This window comes from Neophocaena asiaeorientalis, unplaced genomic scaffold (genome assembly GCF_003031525.2).
Source record: "Neophocaena asiaeorientalis asiaeorientalis breed wild unplaced genomic scaffold, Neophocaena_asiaeorientalis_V1.1 scaffold132, whole genome shotgun sequence".
Classification (NCBI taxonomy): domain Eukaryota; kingdom Metazoa; phylum Chordata; class Mammalia; order Artiodactyla; family Phocoenidae; genus Neophocaena; species Neophocaena asiaeorientalis.
Genome location: NW_020173393.1, coordinates 2,678,547 through 2,703,661, shown reverse-complemented (window position 1 = coordinate 2,703,661; position 25,115 = coordinate 2,678,547). Strand labels below are relative to the sequence as shown.

The 25,115-nt window shown below is 46.1% G+C and overlaps 2 protein-coding genes across 6 annotated transcripts in view; one reads left to right on the top strand and one right to left on the bottom strand.

The window, feature by feature from the left end:
* The first annotated feature begins 1,302 nt into the window (after positions 1-1,302).
* On the top strand, positions 1,303-14,909 carry TTPAL (alpha tocopherol transfer protein like). Of its 4 annotated transcripts, none has more exons than XM_024746885.1 (5): positions 1,303-1,405; positions 6,672-7,131; positions 10,162-10,355; positions 11,518-11,628; positions 13,770-14,909. In XM_024746885.1, the coding sequence occupies exons 2-5, from the start codon at positions 6,687-6,689 to the stop codon at positions 14,046-14,048; spliced, it is 1,029 nt and encodes a 342-aa protein (XP_024602653.1). In that variant the 5' UTR covers positions 1,303-1,405; positions 6,672-6,686; the 3' UTR covers positions 14,049-14,909. The 4 variants fall into 4 exon arrangements, with proteins under 4 accessions (XP_024602653.1, XP_024602654.1, XP_024602655.1 ...); XM_024746886.1 differs by lacking the exon at positions 1,303-1,405 and adding an exon at positions 1,427-2,961; XM_024746887.1 differs by lacking the exon at positions 1,303-1,405 and having other exon boundaries at positions 6,217-7,131; positions 10,162-10,253.
* Positions 14,910-21,290: 6,381 nt separating this feature from the next.
* SERINC3 (serine incorporator 3) overlaps positions 21,291-25,115 on the bottom strand; it is an 18,753-nt gene continuing 14,928 nt past the window's right edge. The window contains exons 9-10 of one of the 2 annotated variants that reach the window (XM_024746788.1): positions 24,678-24,905; positions 21,291-24,022 (exon numbers count right to left, since the gene is read on the bottom strand). In XM_024746788.1, coding sequence (XP_024602556.1) covers positions 23,884-24,022; positions 24,678-24,905 — 367 coding nt within the window. In that variant the 3' untranslated portion in view covers positions 21,291-23,883. Of the gene's footprint in view, positions 24,023-24,677; positions 24,906-25,115 lie in introns of those variants that run through there. The other variant, XM_024746789.1, reaches the window with a different exon arrangement.

The following is a 25,115-nucleotide window of genomic DNA, read 5'->3' as shown; positions in this document are numbered from 1 at the left end:
ACAGGATGCCCAGGAATTCCCTGGTGGTCCAGTGGTTAGGACTCCGTGCTCTCATTGCCGAGGGCCTAAATTCAATCCCTGGTTGGGGAACTAAAATCCCACAAGCTGTGTGGTGTGGCCAAAACAATTTTTTAAAATTAAAAAACCCCAAAAAGACCGCAGGATGCCCAGTTAAATTTGAACTTCTGATAGACAACAATTTTTTGGTATAAGTACATCCTAAAAGTTGCATACTTAAAAAGAAATTATTGTTTGTATGAAATTCAAATTTAACTGAGTCTTCTGTACTTTATCCTAGAAGTGATAGAGCCAGAGCAGGAGTGAAACCCAGGATCCTCCACCCCCACCCCCAGCCCATCTAACATCTGGCAGAAACTGTCATGTTCCTCTGGTCCACCTAGGTCAGTTCCCATCTCCCTGCAACTCCTCTTGCCCCAAGGGTAGGGAAAGGAACAGATTAAGGTCATCTCCTGGATACTCCTTTGGGCTGTTGAGTCCTCCTGGACCACACAATTTCTCTCTAGAAATGGTTTAGTGTCTTTACCAAGACATTAGTATTACTCTGCTTGAAAGAGGGGCCTCAAGATCGTCTCAAAGTTGTAGCTGCACAAAATATATGGGTGGGGCGGGGCGGGGCGGGGGTTGTGCTGGGGGTTTTAACGGACTGGAGACGGGCACTAGTAAAGCCTTTTTCAAACTACCACTTTCTGAAAAGGACTTCATGAACCCCAAAGCAGGAAACAATTATTGAATCAATATTCCAGAGCAAGAATCATGTTACAGATGAGGAAACTAAGGCCCAAGGAGGAATGGGGACTTGCTCAAAGTCACTTGGCTAAAGACAGACAGACAGACGTCCCCTGAATTGGAATCTTACCCTTTGGAGCAGCCAGCCCTGGTGGCAGCTCTGGTGGGGAGAATTGTGGAATGCTAATCCCAAGGTCTAGGTTTGAAACTCTATACTTCATTGATTGCGTTTCCCTTTCATAAAATAGTAGGATTCCATTTGAGGATTTAATGAGATGATGGATGTAAAACACCAGGTACATAGTTAATATGTTCTCGGAAAACAGCAGTTTCTTCTCTTCCTTCTGTGGGCCTCAGCTTCCTCATCTATACCAGCTCAACCTGGTCGTGCTCCCTGTGCCTCCCAGCCACGCTCTTCCCACGCTCAGGTCCCACCGCGCCATCCCGGCCGCCAGGTGGGGACCGAAGGCCGGCACTTCGAGGAGATGTCGCACATGCGCACTCGCGGGCGGTGCCCCGCCTTCCAACGCTCTGCGTACGTCACTTCCGGCGCGAGCGGCCGGGCCGGCCGGGTGGGGAGTGCGGGTCGGTTCTGTGCGCGCTGCCGGACGAGGCTCCCGCCGCCGATTGACCCGCGCTCCGCCCCGTAGCCGGGCCGGTGAGTGCCCGCGAGCCGGTGTGACCCGGGGGCCAGGGAGAGGGACCCTTGAGAGGGAGGGACGACCGGAAGTGGGGCATCCGAGTAGAGAGAGACCCCAGGAAATGGGGACACCTGGGGAAGGGGTGACAGCCGGAAGTGGGGGCCTCGGAAGGTGTCGACGGGACGTGGGGTCTCTGGGGCTTCAGGAACGGTGATTCCTGACCTCTTCTTGGGGTAGGACGGGAAGGAAGGTGATGCTCAAAAAATGATAGGCTCCAGGTGGGGAAGATTCCCGGTTTGACCCTAACAAATGGTGTTTGTACCCATCTGTATGCCCACCCATCAATTCATTTACCAGACTGTGACTGGGTCCTGCTCTGTGCTTGATACTGCCAAGGCCCTGGAGATTAAACAGGAAGCTCTAGGTGCAGCGTAGAGCCCAGTGTGGGGCTAGATACATCCTTGCTCTGCCTCACTAGGTGTGTACCCTTGGGCCCTTATCCTCACATCATCCGCTAGTATTTACAGAGTACCATCATGGGCCAGGCACTGGGGATAGCAGTGAACGCGGCAGGCAAGTTGTCTGCCCCCATGGAATTTACATTCTAGTGGGCAGTATCCCCCTTTGTAAACTAGGAACAGCATTAGTGCTCTCACCAAATATTGTGAAGATTAAACAAGAGATGGATGTAAAGTGCTTATCACAGTACTTGATACATGGTAAAATGCTCAAGTACATATTATCTCTTTTCATCATTCCACTATGAGTTAAATTTCATAAGGCAAAGAATTATATTGTTCATTGTTGTGTGCCCAGCACCTGTAAGCACAGTGCCTGCCACAGGTGATCAGTAATTCTTTGATAAATGAATGGATGGGTAAAACTGGCTTGGAGGAGTTTCAGGTAAACACACAAGACACTGGCCTGCATTTTCTGAAAGAGAAGTAGGAACTCAGTGCTGTGGAAAACGGGAGAGAGTCACCCTGGGGGAGTCAAGGGAGGCTTCGTAGAGGAGGTGACCTTGAAGCTGGGCCTGGAAGGTGATGAGTTGTCTGTTTGAGAACAAATGAGGCAAGGAAATTCCAGGCAGAGGTATCAGAAATGCATGAAGTGTTCCAAGAATGGTGGGTCATTAGTTTGCTTTGGCTGACATTTCATGTGCATCGAGAGGGGGAAAGGTGGGAGACAGGCTGGAGAGGGACGTTGAGGCTAGGCCTGTAGTCCGTGGATGCTACAGTCTGTCTTCTGGCTAATTACTCGATTGGGATTACAGGCATCTGTTGGTGACTGCCAGGAAAACAGAGCCCAGGGTGGGTCCTGTGAACCACGATTGTTGATCTGTTCCTCACTCAGCATACCTCCCGCCAAGCAGATGAAACTCATTCAACAAGTATTTATGGAGCACAGGCTGTGTCTGACACCCTGTTCAGTGCTGGGTGGGTTTAAGGTGACGAACAAGACAGATGTGGATGTTGTGTACAAGGTGCAACAGTGAGAGAAGCGCTATGCGGAAGAGCTCCTGCAGCCGTGAGGGGAGCTCCTAACCTGCCGGACTCAGAGAAGGCTTCCCGCTTTAAGCACCATCACCCCTCACCTGGATTATTGCAGTAGCCTCTAAATGGTCCCTTCGCCTCTGTTCTCATCCTCTTACAGTCCATTCTCAAGATAGCCCAGTGATCTTTTAGAAATCTAAATCCGATCATGTCAGTCTACTCAAAACCCTCCTTGACTCCCACTGAAGTGAGAGTAACTACGCTGTTACTGGCCTACAAAGCCCAGTACCAACTGGGTCCCCAGTTCCTCTCTAAATTCATCTGCCAGTATTCTCCACCTTGCGCATTTGGTTCTTGCCATACTGGCCTCCTCCCTGTTCCTTGAAAAAGCCAGGTATGGTCCTGCCTCAGGCTTTGCACTTTTTCTTCCCCCAGAATGGCTTGCTCCCTCATCTTCATCTTCTCACACATGTCACTTGGGTGAGGACTTCCCTGATCACCCTACTTAAAATTGCAAGTCCTATCCCCAGGTACTTCCAACCCCCTTGCCTCTTTTATTTCTCTCCATAGCACTTATTATCTTCTAGTAATTGCCCCCAGTGCCTGGACGAGGGCCTGGTACCTACCAAGGGCTCAATATTTGTTGAATAAATGAAGTAGCATCTGATGGGCACCGAAGGGTGAATTGGTATTGGTCAGAAGCACTGGAGGATGAACATGCTAGTCAGAGGAAACAGGATGTGCAGAGGATAAGAAAACCACCTTTGGGAGGAAGTGAAAGAAGCTGGGTGAGGCTGGAGGTTAGAACACAAGGAACAGAGTGTGCAGACCTAAGATTTAGAGGGGGTGACCTGGTCACTGTGGCTGCCATGGCCCGTGCAGAGACCCCCAGGATGGTTCCTACCTTCCTTGTTGAGTTCCAAGTGGGGGACCAGTGACAGCCCATGGACAAGAGCTTGGGCTTTGGAACTGGGCAGCCCTGCTGCAATCTTATTCCTGAAATATCTAAGGCAGCTGTGTTGTTTTGTTTTGTTTGTTTTGTTTTTTCCTTTAATAGGTGTGTTAGTTCAGACCTTCCAAGAAGCAGACACTAGGATGAGATTAGACATGCAAGAAATTTAATGGCAGCAACACATAAAACGGAGGGGAACTGGAGAAATCAGGGAGAGCTTCTGATAGCGATTTGAGGCCAGTCCCTGTGCCGGAGGTTTGGGCAGGAAGTCTTGGACTGCACTGTGGTTCCACAAAAGATTCGGCCAGGCAGATAGGGAGTCCTTGATGCCTGTTCAAGGAGTCCTACGTTTCACTCAGTCATTGGCCAGGGACAGTCTGTGGAAAGTGTGCATCCACTGGATGGTGGATCCGGAGGGACAGCAGCTGGGGACACCCATCAGTTATGTTCCACCCCGACAGGAGATCGGATCAGTTTCACAGCCGCCATGCTAAGTCACATGTGGATATGGTAAAAAATTTAACAGTACAGTAAAGAGTCTCTTTCTCTCTCCTTAAATGTCTAGTGTCTAGTTCTGTTCCCTAGAGGGAACCATGGTTAACAGTTTTCTTGTACTTCCTTCCAGAAATTTTAGGTGCATTCACAAGTATATATGCATATATTTTTAAAATGTAAATGCAAGTCTTTTTTTTTTAATTGGGGTATAGTTGCTTTACAGTGTTGTGTTAGTTTCTGCTGTACAGTGAAGTGAATCAGCTATATGTATACATATATCCCCTCTTTTTTGGATTTCCTTCCCATTTAGGTCACCACAGAGCATTGAGTAGAGTTCCCTGTGCTATACAGCAGGTTCTCATTAGTTATCTGTTTTATGCATATTAGTGTATATATGTCAATCCCAATATTCCAATTCATCCCACCCCCTCTTTCCCCCCTTGGTTTCCATATGTTTGTTCTCTATGTCTGTGTCGCTATTTCTGCCTTGCAAACAGGTTCATCTGTGCCATTTTTCTAGATTCCACATATATGCATACGATATTTGTTTTTCTCTTTCTGACTTACTTCTCTCTGTATGACAGTCTCTAGGTCCATCCACATCTCTACAAACGCCCCAATTTCGTTCCTTTTTATGGCTGAGTAATATTCCATTGTATATATTTACCACATCTCCTTTATCCATTCATTTGTCGATGGGCATTTAGGTTGCTTCCATGACCTGGCTATTGTTAAGTAATGCTGCAATGAACTTTGGGGCGCAGGTGTCTTTTTGAATTATGGTTTTCCAGGGTATGTACCCAACAGTGGGATTGCTGGGTCATATGGTAATTCTATTTTTAGGTTTTTTAAGCAACCTCCATACTGTTCTCCATAGTGGCTGTATCAATTTACATTCCCACCAACAGTGCAAGAGGGTTCCCTTTTCTCCACACCCTCTCCAGCATTTATTGTTTTTTGTAGATTTTTTGATGATGGCCATTCTGACTGGTATGAGGTGATACTTCATTGTAGTTTTGATTTGCATTTCTCTAATAATTAGTGATGTTGACCATCTTATGTGCCTCTTCGCCATCTGTATGTCATCTTTGGAGAAATGGCTATTTAGGTCTTCTGCCCATTTTTTGATTGGGTCGTTTGTTCTTTTGATATTGAGCTGCATGAGCTGTTTGTATATTTTGGAGATTAATCCCTTGTCCATTGCTTCATTTGCAAATACTTTCTCCCATTCTGAGGGTTGTCTTTTCGTCTTGTTTATGGTTTCCTTTAAATGCAGGTCTTTTTTTCACACTTTTCTGTAACTGCTTTCTTTTTCCTTAATGTGTCAATTCATAAAGATCTGCCTAATTCCTTTTCACGACTGAATAGTATTCCACTCATATGCTAATATTATTTAACCAGTCTCCAACTGGGTGATGTAGGTAGTATTTCCAGTCTTTTGCCATTATAATCAATACTTGTAACAATCATCCTGGTGTGCATATTTTGCACACACATACAAGTACGTGTCCTAGAAATGGAATGCTGGGCCAAAGGGTATGTGTTTTTTGTTTTTTTTTTTAACTGAAGTATAGTTGATTTACAATGTTTCAGGTTTACAGCAAAGTGATTCAGTTATACATATATATCTATTCTTTTTCAGATTCTTTTCCATTAACAGGGTATTATAAGATACTGAATATGGTTCCCTGTGTAGGTCCTTGTTGTCTATCTATATTATAAACAGTAGTGTGTACCTGTCAATCCCAAATTCCTAATTTATCCTTCCCCCTCTTCCCCCTTTGGTAACCATAAGTTTGTTTTCTGTCTGTGAGTCTATTTCTGTTTTGTAAATAAGTTCATCTGAATCACTTTTTTAGATTCCACATACCAGTGATATCATATGATACTTGTAAGGGTATGTGGTTTGAAATATTTATAGATACTGACAAACTACCCTAAAGAGGCTATGTCAGTTTATTCTCCCACCAACAGCAAGCATATCAGAGTACCTGTTTTGCATTTTTGCTAATCTGAATTTCAAAGGTGTTTTAGTTTGCATTTCTTTAATTACAAGTCGGGTTGAGCACCTGTTCACACCTCTGTGCGCAAGGCCAGTGTGTTTGATGAGGGGTGTGTGCATCCTGCTCTAGCTGCCTGGGTGCCTCTGCGGAGATTCTTCCTTCATGCTGTCTGGGGCTGGGCTTGGGCACGTGGTTCAGATACTCCTCCAGTCAAGAACCACTGCTCTGAGGTTCTGGCTTGACAAAAAACATCTCTGCCCCCCTCCCTCGTGCTGCTCTCTGATTTGGAATGAGCGGTGCTGGGCTTTCTCCACATCATGCAGGGCTTCTGTTTTTGCAGGGATCCTGGGAGCTAATGTCAGAAGAAAGTGACTCTCTGAGAACCAGCCCTTCCGCGGCCTCACTTTCGGAAAGTGAGCTGCCGCTGCCCCCCGCACACACCGGCTATGTGTGCTCACTGACCGAGGACCTGGTGGCCAAAGCCAGGGAGGAACTGCAGGAGAAGCCAGAATGGAGGCTCCGCGATGTCCAGGCCCTCCGGGACATGGTGCGCAAGGAGTGCCCGAACCTGAGCACCTCCCTCGAGGACGCCTTCCTGCTGCGCTTCCTCCGAGCCCGCAAGTTTGACTACGACCGGGCCCTCCAGCTCCTGATCAACTACCACAGCTGCCGGAGAAGCTGGCCCGAAGTCTTCAACAACCTGCGGCCCTCGGCCTTGAAAGAGGTCCTGGCTTCCGGATTCCTCACTGTACTGCCCCACACCGACCCCAGTGGCCGCCACATCCTCTGCCTCCGTCCAGGTACCGGCCTCACCGTCTCTGGGGGCGGGGCGTGGGTACAGCTTGGGATGCGTCTGCTCAGCGCCCTCTCTCTCTTTCTTATTCCCTTTTGTCCCCTCCTTGCCTTAGTCAGGGCTCTTATATTTATTTGGTTGTGTCAGGTCTTAGTTGCAGCGCGGGCTCCTTAGTTGTGGCATGCAAACTCTTATTTGCATCATGCATGTGGGATCTAGTTCCCTGACCAGGGATCGAACCCAGGCCCCCTGCATTGGGAGCATGGAGTCTTATCCACTGAGCCACCAGGGTAAGTCCCAGTCAAGGCTCTTTTGATCGCAAGAGAACAAAACCCTGCTCTACCGGCTTAAGACAAAAGGGAGGATTTAGTCTAAGGAGATGGAAGCACAGCACTAGAGATCTGAAGGAACACGCCTCTTGCCGGGCCCAGGAGCCAAGACCCAGAATCCAAGTCATTCCCCGATCAGGAACTAAGCCCGCCATTCTCCCTGTCTCTGCTTCTGACTGTCTGTCAGTCTCTCTGAACCACATCTCTGCTGCCCTTTGCACATCTTCCTCACACTTCTGTCCGTGGACTGGCTTCTGCTCCCTCGGTACACCCCTCATCTCCCAGGTTTACCTGGCCACCCAACTAAGTTCTTTCAATGCAAATTCCAGATTTCTAGGGTTGGGAATCTGGTGGGCTGAGAAAGCGACCCTGGTCATCGTGTACAAGCGGGGCTGCCAGGACACCCCCTCTCAGCTCCCACCCTTTCACTCCTTAGTGAGCACGTGAGATACAGATATCAGTGAAAGGGTCTGGGCTGGGCAGATGCCTGGAAAGGTATCTGCCTACCACGTGCTTCCTCTGTCCTCTCCGCCCTCCCTCTGCTTTGTTAAGCCCTTGAAAGTATTCACTTTAGATTCACTTTCAGATCTCAGCACTGCATGATGGTAATCGGGACACCTGACATTTCTCTGGCACAGTAGTTTTCAGTGGAGGCACCTCCCCCTGCCCAGAAGCATTTAGAAATGCGTGGGAACATTTTCTTGGTTGACACAACGACCGAGGGGTCCTAGAACTCAAGCCTTCTGATTCTTCATCCTCTTCTCTTCCCTGACACCAAATGCATTATAAACTCTGGAGAGTTCTCCACTCTGCCCCCAACCTCAACATTTTCCATCAGAGCAGAACTGAAAAAAAAAAAATGTGAAAGTAAGAAAGATTGCTGTGTTCTTCTTCCCAAGCACGCTGGGAACATGAGAACCTGCTGACTGCCCTTTCTGCTCATGCATACAAATGCGTCTGGAAACTGATGCGAGTGGAAGCGGGAGGGCACCTTCCTCTGCCTGCAGGCCCCACGTTACCACTTCCTTTAGTCCTTTACCAAACCCTGTCTACCAAATGTGGTAGACTAAACCACATTCTCTTGAGCCGTTACTGTGTACCAGGCACAGTGTTAACTGTTTTACCTGGCGTTTTCGGTGCTTTCCAAAATCAGGGGCGTTCATTTTAAAATAAGCAATGCGGTGGAGATGTCAGGGCACCAAGAAACCTAGAAACCAGTCAGCGAGAGTTTCTGTTCCTCCTCTGTGCTCACCTCATACGAATAAACGAAAACAGTCAGATATTACCACACGGGTTTCACCCCTTTGCTTGTGTGGTTTGAACTCTTTGCTCGTGTGATGGATTTTTTTCCCCATATGTCTGCAGCAGATCTGGATCCCTCCCCACCGACTCCACATTTTAGCAGGAGGCAGATACAGATTTTGTTCTTAACTAGATATTGGCTTTGCCTTTTTATAAGCTCTTCTGAGACATATGTGATTGAAAAGGATGATAGCCAGTTATGCAGAAGCAGGTTCAATTGGCAGCAACATCAAACAACAAGCTGGCATAATTTTTGGACAAAGGTTTTTTCATAGGAATTTTGCACGTATTACAAATCCCATTGGTGGCAATCCTGTGGAGTTTTTTTCTTCTTTTAATATTTATTTATTTGGTTGCACTGGGTCTTAGTTGTGGCATGTGAACCCTTAGTTGCGGCATGCATGTGGGATCTAGTTCCCTGACAGAGGATCGAGCCTGGGCCCCCTGCATTGGGAGCGCAGAGTCTTAACCACTGCGCCACCAGGGAAGTCCCCCTGTGGAGTTTCACCTTTGTAAGAAAGAGACACTGAGATGTTAGTGGGATTTTCTTGAGAATATTGGTTAACACTCAAAAGTTGTCATTTTCATCTTTTCCCCAAAGAGAGAAAGACTCCTCGATCATATGGGGAACATTAAAGGAGCATCCAGCCTGGAAAGGGGGATTTGCTCAGACAACAGCATTGGAAGGCCATCTCCACCTCTGCTGTCCTCAGTCTGGGCTTCATTCTCAGACCAGCTCTTGCCTCATGGGGTCCCTGAGTCTCAGGCTCCCAGCCTCACCACTACAAGAAAGAAGAGAGATCTTCTGTTTCCAAAGGGCCAAGGTCCCAGAATTGAGTCCCCATGGTTCTGCTTGACCTGGCTTGGATCACATGCTTGTGGCCAGGAGGTTATAATACCCGTGTTGGCCAAGCCCAGCTTTGGACCCGGGAGTGAAGTCCGTTTACCCAAACTGTATGGCTAGCATGGGAAGGGGTAGTTCCCCAAGGAAAATCAGGGTGGTCTCATGAAGATAAGGGGACTTGTGATGGCAGAAGGCGCAGATGTCCATGAAGCCAGTATTGTTATCCTGTTCTATGTATGGGATAATATGTAGGCCCATGGTGGTGAGAAGGTAACTTGCCCAAGGTCACACAACTAGTGAGATTCCAACCCCCGCATGTGTCTGACTTCAGAACTCACTGTTTCATCCTCACCACTCAATTGCATTTCCATTTCAGAATGTGCTGCTGTGTTTGGAGTTAAGAAACATCAGCTACCACTTAGAGATCTAAATAGTCATGCCAGTAGAATTCTGTCTTTTCCATTTTTAAACAATAGTTTTAGGAAGGAGATAAATCATAGCCTGTCTGATTACTTGTTTGTGTTCATTTCTGTAACATACTGTCCATCTCTTATGACCTTAGACAGATGGATCCCGAGCAACTATCCGATTACCGAAAATATCCGAGCCATATACCTGACATTAGAAAAACTCATTCAGTCTGAAGAAACCCAGGTGAATGGAATTGTAATTCTTGCAGACTACAAAGGAGTGAGCTTATCAAAGGCATCTCATTTTGGCCCTTTTATAGCCAAAAAGGTGATTGGCATCCTTCAGGTATGGCCCCTGTGTGTCCTGTGCCTGTCCTGTCCTGTGGCTGTTTGGTTTCCCCAGGCCCCTGTCCACTTACCTCTAATTCCACCTGATACACAAACCCCACCTCCTCTCCACAGTCAGAACAATAGAAAAGCATTATGGGAAGAAACGTAAAAGTCCAATTCACCACTCATTCTCATCAGGGTCTCCAGTAGTTTCTAGGCAAGATCAGCTTTAGGGCAAGAGTCCAAAAAACAGAGAAATGCTTTCTGCCTTTTTTTTTTTTTGGTACAGAAGGCAGAGAAATTCTCAACAAACGAAACTGAGAAGGTTTCTGCTGAAGTGATGGAACCTCTCCTCCTTTCTGTGGGACCTGGGCATTGGGAGCCCTGTTGGGCTGTTTTGGTCAGATGCTTTCACGCCTCATGTTCTGTGTTTCAGAACTCAAGTCTCTGGGAACCGTAAAGTTCCTTACACACCAGTAGTGTGTGAAATGGTTTGCACATGCAAAGCACTTTTTAAAAAAAATTGAAGTATGGTTGATTTACAATATTATGTTAGTTTAAGGTGTACAGCGCAATGATTCAGTATTTTTATAGATTATACTCCATTAAAGGTTATTACAAAATAATGGCTATAATTCCCTGTGCTGTGCAGTATATCCTCGTAGCTGCAAAGCACACTTACAGTCTTTATAACCCATTCAGTCCTTCCGGGAATCCTCTGAGATAGACAAGGCAAGAATTATCTTTCCTTGTTGAAAGGAAACCGAGACCTTCAGGATGTAGCCTGGCCTGCGCCTCCCAGCTCTGGCAGGTTGGAGCTTTGTTCTGACCCAGCCCGTGGGGTGCTGCCTCCCGTGAGCTCTGGAGCTTCAGCGACACCACGATTCTCCTCAGTGGTGTGTTTGAGCCACTACTGCATACCAGGCTGATGATTTAAGCCTTTAAATGTCACCTCTGGTCATTATCAGAAATGTGAATCCTGGCTTTGAGACAATACTTTGGCTTTCCTTAGCTTCCACTCTTCTTTGCAGATTCAGGTGTAAGCATAATGCATTTGGATCAGTGGTTTTCTAGTCCTGTATGATGATCTGGGGGACAAAAAAAAGTTCCCAGGCTGTGGTAATGGACAGTTTCCAGATGCTCCACAGGTTCTAACACCCCCTTCCCTTCCCCCACAGGATGGTTTCCCCATTCGGATAAAAGCAGTCCATGTAGTGAACGAACCTCGAATATTTAAAGGCATTTTTGCCATCATAAAACCGTTTCTGAAGGAGAAAATAGCAAACAGAGTAAGTGATGATCCTATCGATTTAAGATACTTCCATTTTTTTTTAATGCTGCCTTTTTGTGACATCTGTAAATTTATTGTGATGACAGTAAACTTAGCGTATTATTCTTGCCCTGGGACTACTAATTTGGAAAGTGCAAGGTTACAGATAAAATAAATGAACACTCCTTTCTGTGAGGGGGAGATGAAATTAATGAGAATATAATATTTGCCAGTGGAGAGAGCAGAACCAGGATTGTTATAGTAGGAACGTCCCTGCTCTGTGATCATTTAGACTTTTTAATATCCTGGCCTGGGCATTGTGAACCAACATTGTGTTTTATGTGTAAGAGGACATGGCAAAGGGTAGTCACTGGGCAGGTAGTTAAAAAGAGTCATGGCAATTTCTTTTTTTTTTTTTTTTAATACATTTATTTATTTTTGGCTGTGTTGGGTCTTCGTTGCTGTGCGCGGGCTCCTCATTGTGGTGGCTTCTCATGTTGCGGAGCACGGGCTTCAGTAGTTGTGGCACGCGGGCTCAGTAGTTGTGGCACATGGGCTTAGTTGTTCCACGGCATGTGGGATCTTCCCGGACCAGGGCTTAGAACCCATGTCCCCTGCATTGGCAGGCGGATTCTTAACCACTGTGCCACCAGGGAAGCCCGGCAATTTCTTACTACAACTCCTTGGGCTTTAAAAATGCTATTTAAGCCTTTCCACTTACCTAAATTGTGGTCTTGCTCGTAGTTTGTGGAGTAATTCAAGGTTTATGAGATCTGTGAGTTTTTAGTTTAATTCTTATTTAAGAAAGGATAGATGTCACTTTCAAAGACAGTCTTCCTCTCTGACCCTGAAGAGCCACTTCTCTTTTAACTTTTCCCAGGATCACGATTGAAATGTGGTGGGTGGTATTTTTCTCCTTCTTTCCTAGGCCTGGGAACATGGTTCTGGTCACTCAAATATTCTTGAATTTTGTTCTCTTTTTCAAAGAGGAAACATAAAGAGAATCTCAAGTGTGTAAGCAAGGGAACTTAAAATCCAGATCCAGATTCCCAGGCCCTTTCCCTGAAGATTTTAACTCATCAGTTCGGGGATGGAGCCCAGGAATCTCTGCTTTTAAAATCTCCTTAGGTGATTCTGATACATGGTTAGGTTTGAGAACCTCTGATTTAGTGGCCTCCCTACCTGGGTTTGAACCCATGTTGGTTCCTGGAGCTCCCGTTTGGAACCTGCTTTTACCAAAGCAGCCTTTGGAAGAGGTCTTTTACATCTGTGAAATGACCTTACTGGTGGCCCACAATCTTGTTCACTTGGTCCTTCGTATGTTCGTTCATTCACTCAAAAATATGTTTTGATCAACTACTCTGTGCAAGTGTGTTCTCGATGAACAAAACAGACCAAAATCTCTGCCCCCAAAACCCCTCTCATTCTAGAAAGAGACACAGACGATGGATTACATATGCTATCTAGGATAAGGATGTGCTAAGTGCTATGGAGAAAAATAAAGCAGAGAACGGGGACAGTGGGTTCTGGAAGCGGGGAAGGGGTTGTAGCATTCAACGGGGTAGTTAGAAGTGGTGTCACTGAGAAGCTGGCGTTTGAGCAAAGACTTGAAAAGCAATGAGGGAGTGGACCTTACAGTGATCTGGGGGACCCTGAGATGGGAGTGGCCTGGGGGAGCAGCAGGGGCAGGTGGTAGGAGTGGGAGGCAGAGGGGTAACAGGGGCCAGGTTGTGTGGGCCATCGTAGGGAGTCCGGCTTTTAGTCTGCGTAACGTGGAAACACGGGAAGCTTGTACATATTAGAGGAGTGACTTGATCCGACGCATGTTGAAAAGTGCTTAGATTGTGGTGGGACAAGGGTGTGAACACAGAGACGAGTGAGGAAGCTGTTGTAGGAATCCAGGTAAGAAGGGATGGTGGCCTGGTACCATTAGGGTGGCGGGGAAGGTCTAGAATTCCGGATGCATTTCCTTATACCCCTTACCAGCCAACAGGATATGGGGTATAAGGAAAAGAGGATTAAGGATCCTCAAGCTTTTCGAGGAACTGGGTAGAGTTGGCATCAACTGTTCCTTTATTCATTCAACAGATATTTGTTTGAGCACCTCCTGAGTTACTGGTTAACCTAAGGACATGTGTGCTTTCCTTTCATCCTCTGTAGTTTTTCCTTCATGGGTCTGACCTGAACTCTCTCCATTCAAACCTTCCAAGAAACATTCTCCCCAAGGAGTACGGGGGCACGGCCGGAGAGCTGGACATCACCGCCTGGAACGCGGCGCTGCTGGCCTCGGAGGAGGACTTTGTGAGGGAGTTCTGCCAACCTGGCCCTCCCTGCGACAGCATCCTGGGCCAGGCCTTGCCGCCCGAGGGGCTGAGCCCAGAGGTGCCGTGTGATGACTCCATGCGGGCTGTGAAATCACAGCTGTACTCCTGCTACTAGCCAGTCCCCTGTGAATGTCACCATCTTTAAAACCTTTTCTTCTTTCTTTGGAGAGGCCCAAGGAGAATTTGAGGTGCCATGGATTGTGTCGCTCCTTGTAACAGAACTGCAGCGTGGAGGAAAAGCCTGTAGGGCTCTGAGGTACGCCGCGGGGTGAGGCTTTGGTTACTTGAATGACTCCTATGGAAGACATGGAGAAAGCTCCCCCAGCGATTCCAAACGTTTGGAATCCCAGTGTGCAGCCCTTCATCTGAAGCCGTATCTGGTTTTGACACAGCTCAAAGCAAGAAAAATCAGGACCAAAGTTCACTCTGATCCCACGTTCTAAGAGAAAACAACCTGATTGGCCAGTCAGCACACACCTATGAAACAGTTTGACCAAGGCTGCAAAGTGGCCACACATGAGACAAGGGGAGTTTGTGTTCTTCACATGAAGCCAAACTGCAGACCTCTGTGCTCATCAAGAAACTTGAAGCGTTAGTCCATCACTGGGTCTGGAAAGCACCGTCACTGAATCATGCAAGCACCCAGACCGAAGCAGCACCTCCTGATCAAATTCAGGAGCCACGGACCTCACGTACCTCTGGGATTCGTGGGTTGAATCTTGCAATAGGAACTTAAAGTTTTCCCAAACCCATAAAGCCTTAGGCCTGGTTCTCAGTGGAATCATACATGATCCTAGATGTACGTGATTTGACTCAACCTAAAAGACTGGATGCCATGCCTGTGTAGCTAAAAGAATTCTGGGGGCTTCCCTGTTGGTGCAGTGGTTAAGAATCCGCCTGCCAATGCAGGGGACACGGGTCCAAGCCCTGGTCCGGGAAGATCCCACATGCCGCGGAGCAGCTAAGCTCGTGTGCCACAGCTACTGAAGCTGCGCTCAAGACCCCGCGAGCCACAACTACTGAGCCCGCGTGCCACAACTACTGAAGCGCACGCACCTAGAGCCCATGCTCTGCAACAAGAGAAGCCACCGCATTGAGAAGCCCGTGCACTGCAACGAAGAGTAGCCCCTGCTCGCCACAATTAGAGAAAGCCCACGTGCAGCAACGAAGACCCAACGCGGTCAAAAATAAATTTATTTGAAAAAATAAAATAAAATAAAAGAATTCTGGCCTAAGAATTAAGAGACCTGGGCCTCAGCTTTCTCATCTGTAAAATGAGGCTGAATGAAGTGATCCTGAGGGCCCTTTTGGCTACTACCGAGGTTCTGGGATTTGGTTTAGTGTTTTTTTGTTTTTTTGTTTTTTTGTTTTTTTGCTGTACGTGGGCCTCTCACCGTTGTGACCTCCCCCATTGCGGAGCACAGGCTCAGAGGCCATGGCTAACGGGCCCAGCCGCTCCACAGCACGTGGGATCCTCCCGGACCGGGGCACGAACCCGTGTCCCCTGCATCAGCAGGCGGACTCCCAACCACTGCGCCACCAGGGAAGCCCTGGTTTAGTGATTGATTGAACGTTAGACGTCAGTTTTCTGCCTAGAAAGAGGACTCTCTAGATACCAGTGGTTGGATCCTGTTTTTCTTAGTACGCCTGGGCCTTTCCAAGAGGGATGCGTCATTTTTTGGCCCTGCCTTTAAAGAAACAGTGGACTGAGCAATCCCCATTTTCTTTTCACGGTGAGGGTTAAACTTGAAAAGGATGGCCTTTGTGAGGGCAGGTGAGATGCCCAGAATCTTGGATGAATTCCTTCCATTCCTGAGACTCAGGGGTATATTTTAAACCTGGCAATGGTGAATGGTTAACTTCCTTGGGATTCTTAGATTTTGGTTTCTGGAAATGAACGCAAGGGCAAGTTATTCTGGGACCTCCACCCTCACCCCTGCCACCCCAGCCCACTTGAGTTTCTCTCTCTCGTGTTCGGCCAGACTGAATGTTACTTCTGCGTTTCAGCACTTTAGACCCTTTCTGTCAAGAATTTAGCCTTAGCCCACGCATCAAATTAAGTGGTTCATCTGACAGCTTTTGACCTATTTCCCTTCATATTCATTCCATGCAAATGGTGGTGTTAAAAAGTGACAAGTGGGACTTCCCCTTCCCTGGCGGTCCAGTGGTTAAGACTCTGCACTTCCAGTGCAGGGGGCACTGGTTTGATCCCTGGTCGGGGACCTAAGATCCCATATGCTGCGTGGTGTGACCAAAAAAAAAAAAAAAAAAAAAAAAGTGACAAGTACCACGCGTTGTGTGTGTACCTTCTCCGTGCATTTGTTAGAGCAGCAGGCAAGGTGGATGGCTCAGTTAGGATTAGAACAGTCCTCTGAAATTCAAAGGCCAGTCAGGTGTTAATAAGCTGTTCATCTCTTTAGCATTTTTAAAAATGTCTGGAGAAGTTGTTGGTGGAAATAACTTACCTCATTAGTGCCAGTTCTAGGGAGAATTCTTTTCACCATAGATGCTAACCCTGGATGTTCTAGGGACCTGGCTGAGAGGGAAATGTCAAAATGCATACCCCTGGCTGCCTGTAGTCCCATCTGACAATGACAGTGTGACCAGCATTGCTGGAACGGTCTAAATAGGACAAGTGGGATGGCTATAGTAGAGGGTTCAGAACTCAACTGCCTGGATGGGAGTTGGTTAGAGGCTTTCTTAGGTCCCAAAGAGGATAGAGTGATTAAAAAACAAAACAAAAAGGTTAGACATGAATGGTTCAAGTTTCTAAGGTTTAAACTGTGCATTGCATTGCTGGCCAATTGCCTTTGTCTACATGTCTTAACATAGGGATGACCAAGCTCACCTAGAGAAATTTCTCAAAGACCAGGAAGGATGTTGCCCTTTTCCCAGGCCTTCCCAGTTGGATCAGGGAGCTGTTTCATTCAGCTTCTGAAAGGAGTCAGAGCCAAGGATTATCTACTTTCTGGAGCTGCTGTGTTTTATGTTGGCTCCAGAGAGATCAAATGGTTTTGGCACCTGAGGAGGTTTGAGCCAAGCTGTGAAACCAGGACCTCCCTGGGTGGAGAACACGGTGGTCTCCACATGGCTTCACCAGGCGTCTGTGTGAAGTTGCCCCAGGCAGGGCAGGGGAATGACCACAGGAGCATGCTGGGAGCTTCACTCAGCAGTGAGGGCACAGTGATGGAGCAAGTAGTTGAACACCTGGAGAACTGTGAGTGTTCTCCTTCAGGGAAAAGTTCTGATCCATTTCACAAACACCTGAAAATGAACTTTTCCCGCAATTCCAGGTAGCATGGCGTAGGTAAGGGAAAGGAATAGTAAACCAGGAGACCCGAGTTCCAGCTTTACTTTGCCACGTGGCCTCAGATCAGCCACCAAACATCCCTGAATCGTCATACGATAAAGGGTGTCTACACTCGGAGCTCTGAACCCTCTGGCATAAGAGGCTTTGCTCTTTTTTTCCCTGCATTTGGGTGATTCTTTAGGAAATTTAGGACTGAATGAACTGACACCTAAAGCTTCCAAATGAATCTGTAAGCTTGAGAAATTTGGTGTGTGTGGGGGTGTGCGTGTTCTTCCTCTCTTCTACATAGAATTCTGGAAAATTGTGCCTCTGCCTGGAATCCTGTTCTACCTTCACAGCCAGAGACTGGAAGAAATCTACAGAAATAGCCCTAAGTGCAACCCTGGCTTCCCCTCTTGAGTTTATTTGCTCTTGGCAAAGGTGGCTTCAGTTCCCTAGTACTTCATCCCGCTTTCACAAGGAGCCGCCTGTCCTTAGATGTTTACAGACACTTCAGTTCGCAAGATACTACATTTTTGCCAGAAATAGAGCCAGGGTAATAAGAGAGATTTTCCCGGAATCCCTATGAGATATTGAGCCTTTCAGAATTTTTCCTGGGTGGGCAGCTGCTTTAAATGCCATCTGATTCTCAGATCAGTCACGGGATTGCTTTTTCATTTGGGTAGCACCGCATTTTAAGGTATTCCTTTGACACCTCTTCTTTCATTTAGGAAGTAAAATGTTCGCTAAGGTAATGATGGAAGTATGGCTGTCCCATGGCATGAGAGGTGTGGAGATAGCAAACGGAAACATATTGACTGTTCAGGAAAGATGTCAGTTCTCGTCATCCTTTTCGGTATTGGGATCTGTGAATTTTGTTAATCTCAAGTAAACTCCCTTCTGCTCTCCTGACTCAGAAATGGTTTGTTTGAAATACAAGTATTAAACAACATTAGATACAAGTATTAAACAAAAATATTCTTCCTTTATAGAGCTTGCTCCATGGGAAGGCCCAGGGTGATTTGTGGATGGAGATGCTAGTGACCTTTTTTCCTCTTTGCCAATTAGCTGCTTTTCCTTTCATTTTACAGGGCGCCATGTTTAGTTGGGCAGTTAAGTAGCTGCCATTGGGATTCTTGTGGATATGCCTCGGCCTCTTGGTATATCAGGTGGGAACCCGTTACAAGTGAAATACTTGAAAATTCTCTGGGGCCAAGAGCCTCTGACACCACTCTGAAGGGGTGAGAGGTGGACTAATTTTGTGACCAGACTGGGGCACCATTTTGGCCACTGGTCGCATTCCTCGCTTCAAACTGAAATTCAGTTTGGCTTCAAGTATAGGGACACATGGTGGTGGATACATCTACTTCAGTGTTTGTTTTGATCAAAAGTTTATTTTTCTAGTGCATTTTCTAAGTCAAAATGGTGAAAACGTAATTTTAGTATGCATGACTGGGTCTTAAATAAAAATCTCTGTAAGGTTGAGCGTGTGTGGAGTTCTTTTGTGACAGTGGCAGTTTGGGTAAAGGTTCTGAGGGTTTATTATTCACGGTACACAGTGGCCTGGGCAGAGCCTCTTTCCTGGGGAGGCCGGCAGGGGCGCTGTGGCAGCACCTGCATTCTCTAGACCGTGGGCTGGCTGCCTCTGAAGATCATGTGCAGTGAGAAGACACCAATGTGAAGAAAAGAGGTGGAGCTAGATGCCCACAGTGATAGATACGCAAACTTTTCATTTCACAAGGCCCAGGTATGCTTCCCAGACTGGCCTTGAACCCTGACAGCTAACGATTCCTGAGTGTGGGCTGGGCATCCATCGTGTTAAGCGCTTCACATACAAAATCTCATTGAATCTTCAAGCACCCTTAATGAAATAGTATTATTGCTCCTGTGGGGAAAGTGAGGCACAGAAAAGTTAAGCTAGCTTGCCCCAGGACACACAGCTAGTTAAGTAGCGTTGGGATTCAAGGTCAGGCAGTCTGACTGCAGCTCACGATTTCCTCCTGATGGCTGGAGCCAGGCTGTGCAGTTAGTTAGCCCACAGACAGACCACAGAAAGAAGGAAGGTATTTTATCGTGAGAAAGTGTCAGTTTAAAAACTGGCTTGTTTTCTGGCTTCTTAGAAAATATAAAGCAGAAGTTCTTAACCTCTGAGACCCAAGTTGTAACTGAACATTTTATTCTGGAAGCACCTGTAAGTAAACCCAATTCCTTGAGGGGTGACTAGGGTGTGGCTTCATCATCTCTGGTCCCATGCTGCTTAGCTGTTTCTCTAAGCTAATGGCTTCTCTGCCCCCTATTCATCTCCCCAGAGGAGACAGAAGCTAGGTCCCCGTCTGTGTTGGATCTGGTGTGTTGGTGATGGGTCAGTTGAGAAATACTCAGGATATCCATACACTTACTGTTGGCTTTTGATGATGCCAACAGTAAGTACTTACACTGCAACATACCAGCTCTTCAGGTCAGCCTTCTCTAAGGAACTTAGTCTGTTTCTTACATCTGGAAAAATGGAGCTAATGGCTCCAATCCTTTTTACCTCACAACAGTGTTAAAAGGATCAACTTAGGTACTTTACAAGCCACAGGAGTGATTTTCCATGTTATGAGTCAGCACTTCTGGTTTCTCTTGTAAAACACCTCTTAGTTTCCCCAGCACCCACTCCTCACAGTACTGGTTCAGCACTTCTATATAACCAGTGGCCCCAAATGTTTCATGTTATTGCATTTAAAGCTGGTGAGTAATAAAATCCTTTAGGGCACTACTTTTCTGGAAAAAAAACTGTTTTAACCAAATGTTCACTCTCTTATCTGATAAGGTGCCAGTACCTTGGGATACAGTGACCCAGTGAGATAGCAGTTATTGCCTTTAGGGAGCTACTAGCTTTCCTTCATTAGTGATGCGTTTAGAGAGCCAGCTGGCTCCCCTACATGTCTCTAGGCAGTCTCTAGTTTATCTTGTCTCCTACATCCCTATGGGCCAAGGGAAATTGGGGTCTAATTGGAAAAAATCAAGCCCTGGGTTTGTTTCTCTGCTTTGCCTCTTACTAAGTACCTGTGGGCAAGACACTAACTTCTCTACACCTTGGTTTGATCTATAAAAGGGGGAGAACCATCACCACCTTACAGGGCTGTAGATAATGTCTGTTCATTGCTTGGTACCCGTTGCTGTTTTGGGGCAGCTCTCATTTTTCTTCACCTGAGGCTATAGGCATCACGTGGCTTGAGTCATTCAGCAGTGATTAGGAGAACACTGAGTAGGCTGCCTGATTTGGGCTCCTAGGTAACAGGATGGATAGACAAACACACAAGTGTAAAGAGATGAACAGCAGCTCCCATTAATAAGCATAAGCCTGGCATCTGCCATCAATCCACAGAGATCAAATGCATGAATCATATTACTGAATACTCACTTGAGCTTGCCTGTGTAAAAAGAAAAATATAATCAAGCAGGGACTTGGAATGGACGAAAAAGCTCTCCTGGTTTAAATTAGGCCTCAGTCATGGTTTGGTCCAGAACATCAAAAAGCACTGAAAACCAGGTCTATGGCCGTTCTTTGGGAGTACCTTTGGTTGTCAAGAGTTTTATTTCCCATCCAACTGAGTACCTAGCAAGAACAACACAGACAGGGAAATCCAACAAGGGCCTATAAGCTTTCTCCCAGCTCTAAGCATGTAATTGGCAGCCACGATGTTGCCTTTGATGAATTCCTAGAGCACACTGCTGACCTCAAAGCCAGGGACCCCAATCTGCAACAGTGGGGGACAGAGAGGCCTGTTCATGGTGATAAGACACCAGGTGACTCTTCTGGAATGGGATAACACCATGAGGTCTGAGGATTCAATACTCCCTTGCTTTATAGTATAATCCTGGGCTTACCGAAAATACTGACATTTTTTTATGCATGTGTATAATTCAGCACTCAACGTGTACTTGAGTCTTGAGTAAACTACTAGGTGTCCTAGCAACAGGCCAACTTTAACTTATTCTTAGGGTATAACCAAGCAAAGCAGGGACACTGCCCTCTCGTTTTTAAAGAGAATTTGTTATTTCAAATTAATATCAAAGTTATCATCATGAGAAAAAAATAAAACCTTTATTGGACTTTGTTACATTTACTTTACAGTTTAGTATTGCTTTTACCTTAAAGGACATAAGGTGGGGGATGGTACACGGTAATGTTCTGGAAGTTCAGGACCTTTAAAAGTCTTAAACTGGCTGGCCCTGCTTTAAAGAAAATGAGGTGATTGCATTTCAATGGCAAAGTAACGGGCGACACCTCCCCGAACTGCCCCCCAAATCCCTGGCAACTTTATCTCTGAACCACGGCATAAGGTACTGGTTTAAATGGTGGCGGTTCCAACACTTCATATCAAGCCCTGTTTCTTGACCCCTCACCTACAGCTCAACTGATACTGTCCCCTCTATGTCCCATCTGTTTAATTCTGTAAGAACACCTCAAATCTAACCTCCGCAAGATTATGGCTGAATATCTCCGACCTTTGACTATTGTCCAGTCTCATATTAGCCCCACACGGAGATTAGCAGCTACCACCAGATGTGCTTAAAATGGGTTAAGCACTTTGCAAAGTAGTTTTACTCCCTAAACAATCTTTTGTACTAAGATAAACTTCCAAACAAAGGAAACACTGAGGCTCAGACAGCTTGTCATTTGCCCAAGGTCATAAAGCATAGTATATACTCAGTAAGTATTAACTGACCAGTCTGACTGATAGAAAATGACAAAAGCTTGTTTGCAAACCTAAACAGTCTGACTCTTAGCCACCTTGAGGGACCACCTCCCATCTTTCTTCTAGGGCAAATTGTTCCTCCCCTTCCGGTTTTTCTCACCATATAAACGGAACCACCATACACTCAGGTGATTAAACCAGCGTCACTCAGGAATCTACCTCTCCCCTGTAGCTAATCAATTGCCAAGTTAAAATTTTTAATTACTCAGTAGCTCTCAGCTGTCAGTTTCTCTCCATCCTCACTTTGACTTCTTTGTTTCAAATCTTATTATATGGACTGCCCCTGGTCTCATGTCCCTAAATCCATTCTCCATATATCAGCCACAGTGACTGAAGACATCATTCATCCATGTCACTCTGAATATGTGAATATGTTCCCTGTTGCCCTCGCATAAGGTCCAAACTCTTCAATGTGGTTTACAAAGCCCTTCGTGACCTAGTCCCTGCCCACTTCTCCCCTTTACAGCTTCACTGAACATGCTTTTTTTTTTTTATAATCTCCCTACCCTTAACATACCGTTTAGTCTACCCTTCAGCAATGCCATTCCACTTCCCCATTTCTCTTTTATTAGCTAACTCCTAACATTTCTTGGCTTAGACAACACTTTTTCCAAGAAGCCTACCATGACACCCCAACCTAGCACCTCTACTTTGAGTTCTCTGCAATTCCTAAATCACAGCACTAATCACAACACGTTGTACTACCTGTCAGCTCATTATACCCTCCTCGAAACTCTAAGTCCAAGATGGCAGAGCCGCTGTCTGTCATGTTTAAAGGTGCATCCCAGAACCTGACCGGGCCTGGTACAGAACGCGCAGTAAATCTTCCCTGAGTGAACTGTTCTATTCTACCGCCCTGTGTGCTGCCTCTCCCGAAGAAGCTTCCCGACAGTGCTGACCTTCTCTCTCATCTACCCAAGTGTCTTGCCCAGAAAAGATATTTAGTACCATTTCCAAATGAGTTCAAGACTCTACTCACCAGCCAAACCTTAAGTTTTAGAAGGAACAGGAGCATTCTGCAAGATGATTTATAAACCTGACTGTCCATATGTCCAAAAAAAAAGAAAAACATAGAATGGCTGCTAACTGATAAAAGCTGTTAAAGAAAGGGCCTTAAAAGCTTGTCTTTCTATTTTAATCAAATATCTTTATAGTGCAAATAATAAATTCACATGCATTATACTTTTACATACTCATAACAAGATAATTACATAGACTAAAGTTGCACGGTTTTCCCAAGTGAATCTTCAGTTTAACCAAACCTACAAAGCATTTAATTGAAATTAACATTTCTGGCAAAGCCACAGGCTTAAATCAAGCAGCATCAAGACTGTAGTATTAAAAAAAAAAGTAAATGAAAAAATTCAAGATATAGAAACAGTAGCCATACTAGCAACCCCTTTCTGGGGCAAGACCCACACATGTACTCCTCTCCCCAAGCACTATGAGTTTAAGGACTGAACAAAGAGGCTGTTTCACACAAGACTTTCACAGAAGAAAACTGTCATAGAAATGCATTATTATAATTACTATGCTTTTTAAAGATTTTGCAATAGAAATATATTAACGACGGCCTCAAATATCCAACATTTTTCTGTCTTACATGTTAAATCAAAGTTGTAGGAACCTATAAGTCTTAAAAAAGAACTCTCTTCACAGCACAGCTGTATTCACTTTAAAAGGCAAAACGTTCCTTTTACTCTATATCCTTACAAATAAACACAATATAGATATAAACGAAAAGTTCTGATCCTGCATCAAGCATCATTCACTCTTGCCCTCTGATATCAACCTGGATATAGTCTTATTTGCAGAGAGTTTGCTTAATATATTAGTTGAAGCAAAAGTAAAAGGGATGTGAGCTTTCAGCAAAGGAGACCTTTATGAATTTCAGTGTGTCCTTGGCACTCAGAGCTTCAGCTGAAGTCTCGACTGGTGAGGACGAGCGGAGCCACAAGGGTCCAGACGTAGAGGAGGAGGCAGACCCAGCTGGAACTGATCTTGACCCACACAGCTGGCCACTTGCTGGTCATGGTCTGGAAGTTTGCATCAGGGCTAAGAAAACAGCAGAGAGGTAGGTAAAGGAGCCCAATTTCAGCATTCAGCAGCCCCTCAGGAAAAGCTAAGAAATGCTCCAGTGAAATTCGACTGACACGACTCCCTAGTAAGTTTCTAGAAGAGACTTGAGAAAGCTGTGATTTTTAGTTTTTATGAGCAGGGGACTCTGCCTCTCAAACAGCTTTTATCTTCTTGCCTGCATGAAGAACCATGACTATTCCTTGCGAAAAGTTCTTCAGGAACATCTAGCTCTTCTACATATTGGTCAAAGTCTAGATTGAAACGACCTCCCTGAAACTCTCCTTCCTTACCACATGATTACTTTGATCAGAATACTCTATACGGACATCTCTAGACAGAGAAAAATCAGGGAACAAAGACAAGTCAGCTCACTTAATGTCATGATTTTCTCTCTCAAGTAACTCAAGTTTGGAAGGGCTTCCCGTGATTTTCACTGTAAGAATTCCAACTGGATTTCAAATGCAAGAGGAGAAAAAGTCAAAAGTATTTCAGAAAAGAGCACTGAACACAACTTCATTATAAGGGTAAAGAAAGGGGATTCTGAAGTCAGGACGATGGATGGAGACTTTACAGGCAACCCCGAGGGGCTAAGTGTTTTTCCCTCGATTCTCTCTCTCTCTCTGCCTCCTACCTGTACCAGTTGGTCAGGGTCATCATGATGTACAAGGAAGCCGAGCAGAGCATGAGGTGGAATATGGAGTAGTTGTACTGCACGCCCTCTCGCTCGTTGTCCACAGCCCGCCGAGGCCGTCCATCTTCCTCATCGCTGGCGCCATTGGCAGTCGTATCACGGAGGATCACGCTGTCACTTCCTGACAGGGTCAGCTTACTTACTTGGCTATTGCTGGCATTGCGGATGCTGGAGAGTGACCCCAAGAAGGTAAGTCAGAAAGGGGCCATTGGGCTTCCCTGGTGGCGCAGTGGTTGAGAGTCCGCCTGCCGATGCAGGGGACATGGGTTCGTGCCCCGGTCCGGGAAGATCCCACATGCCGCGGAGCGGCCGGGACCATGAGCCATGGCCGCTGAGCCTGTGCGTCCGGAGGCTGTGCTCCGCAACAGGAGAGGCCAC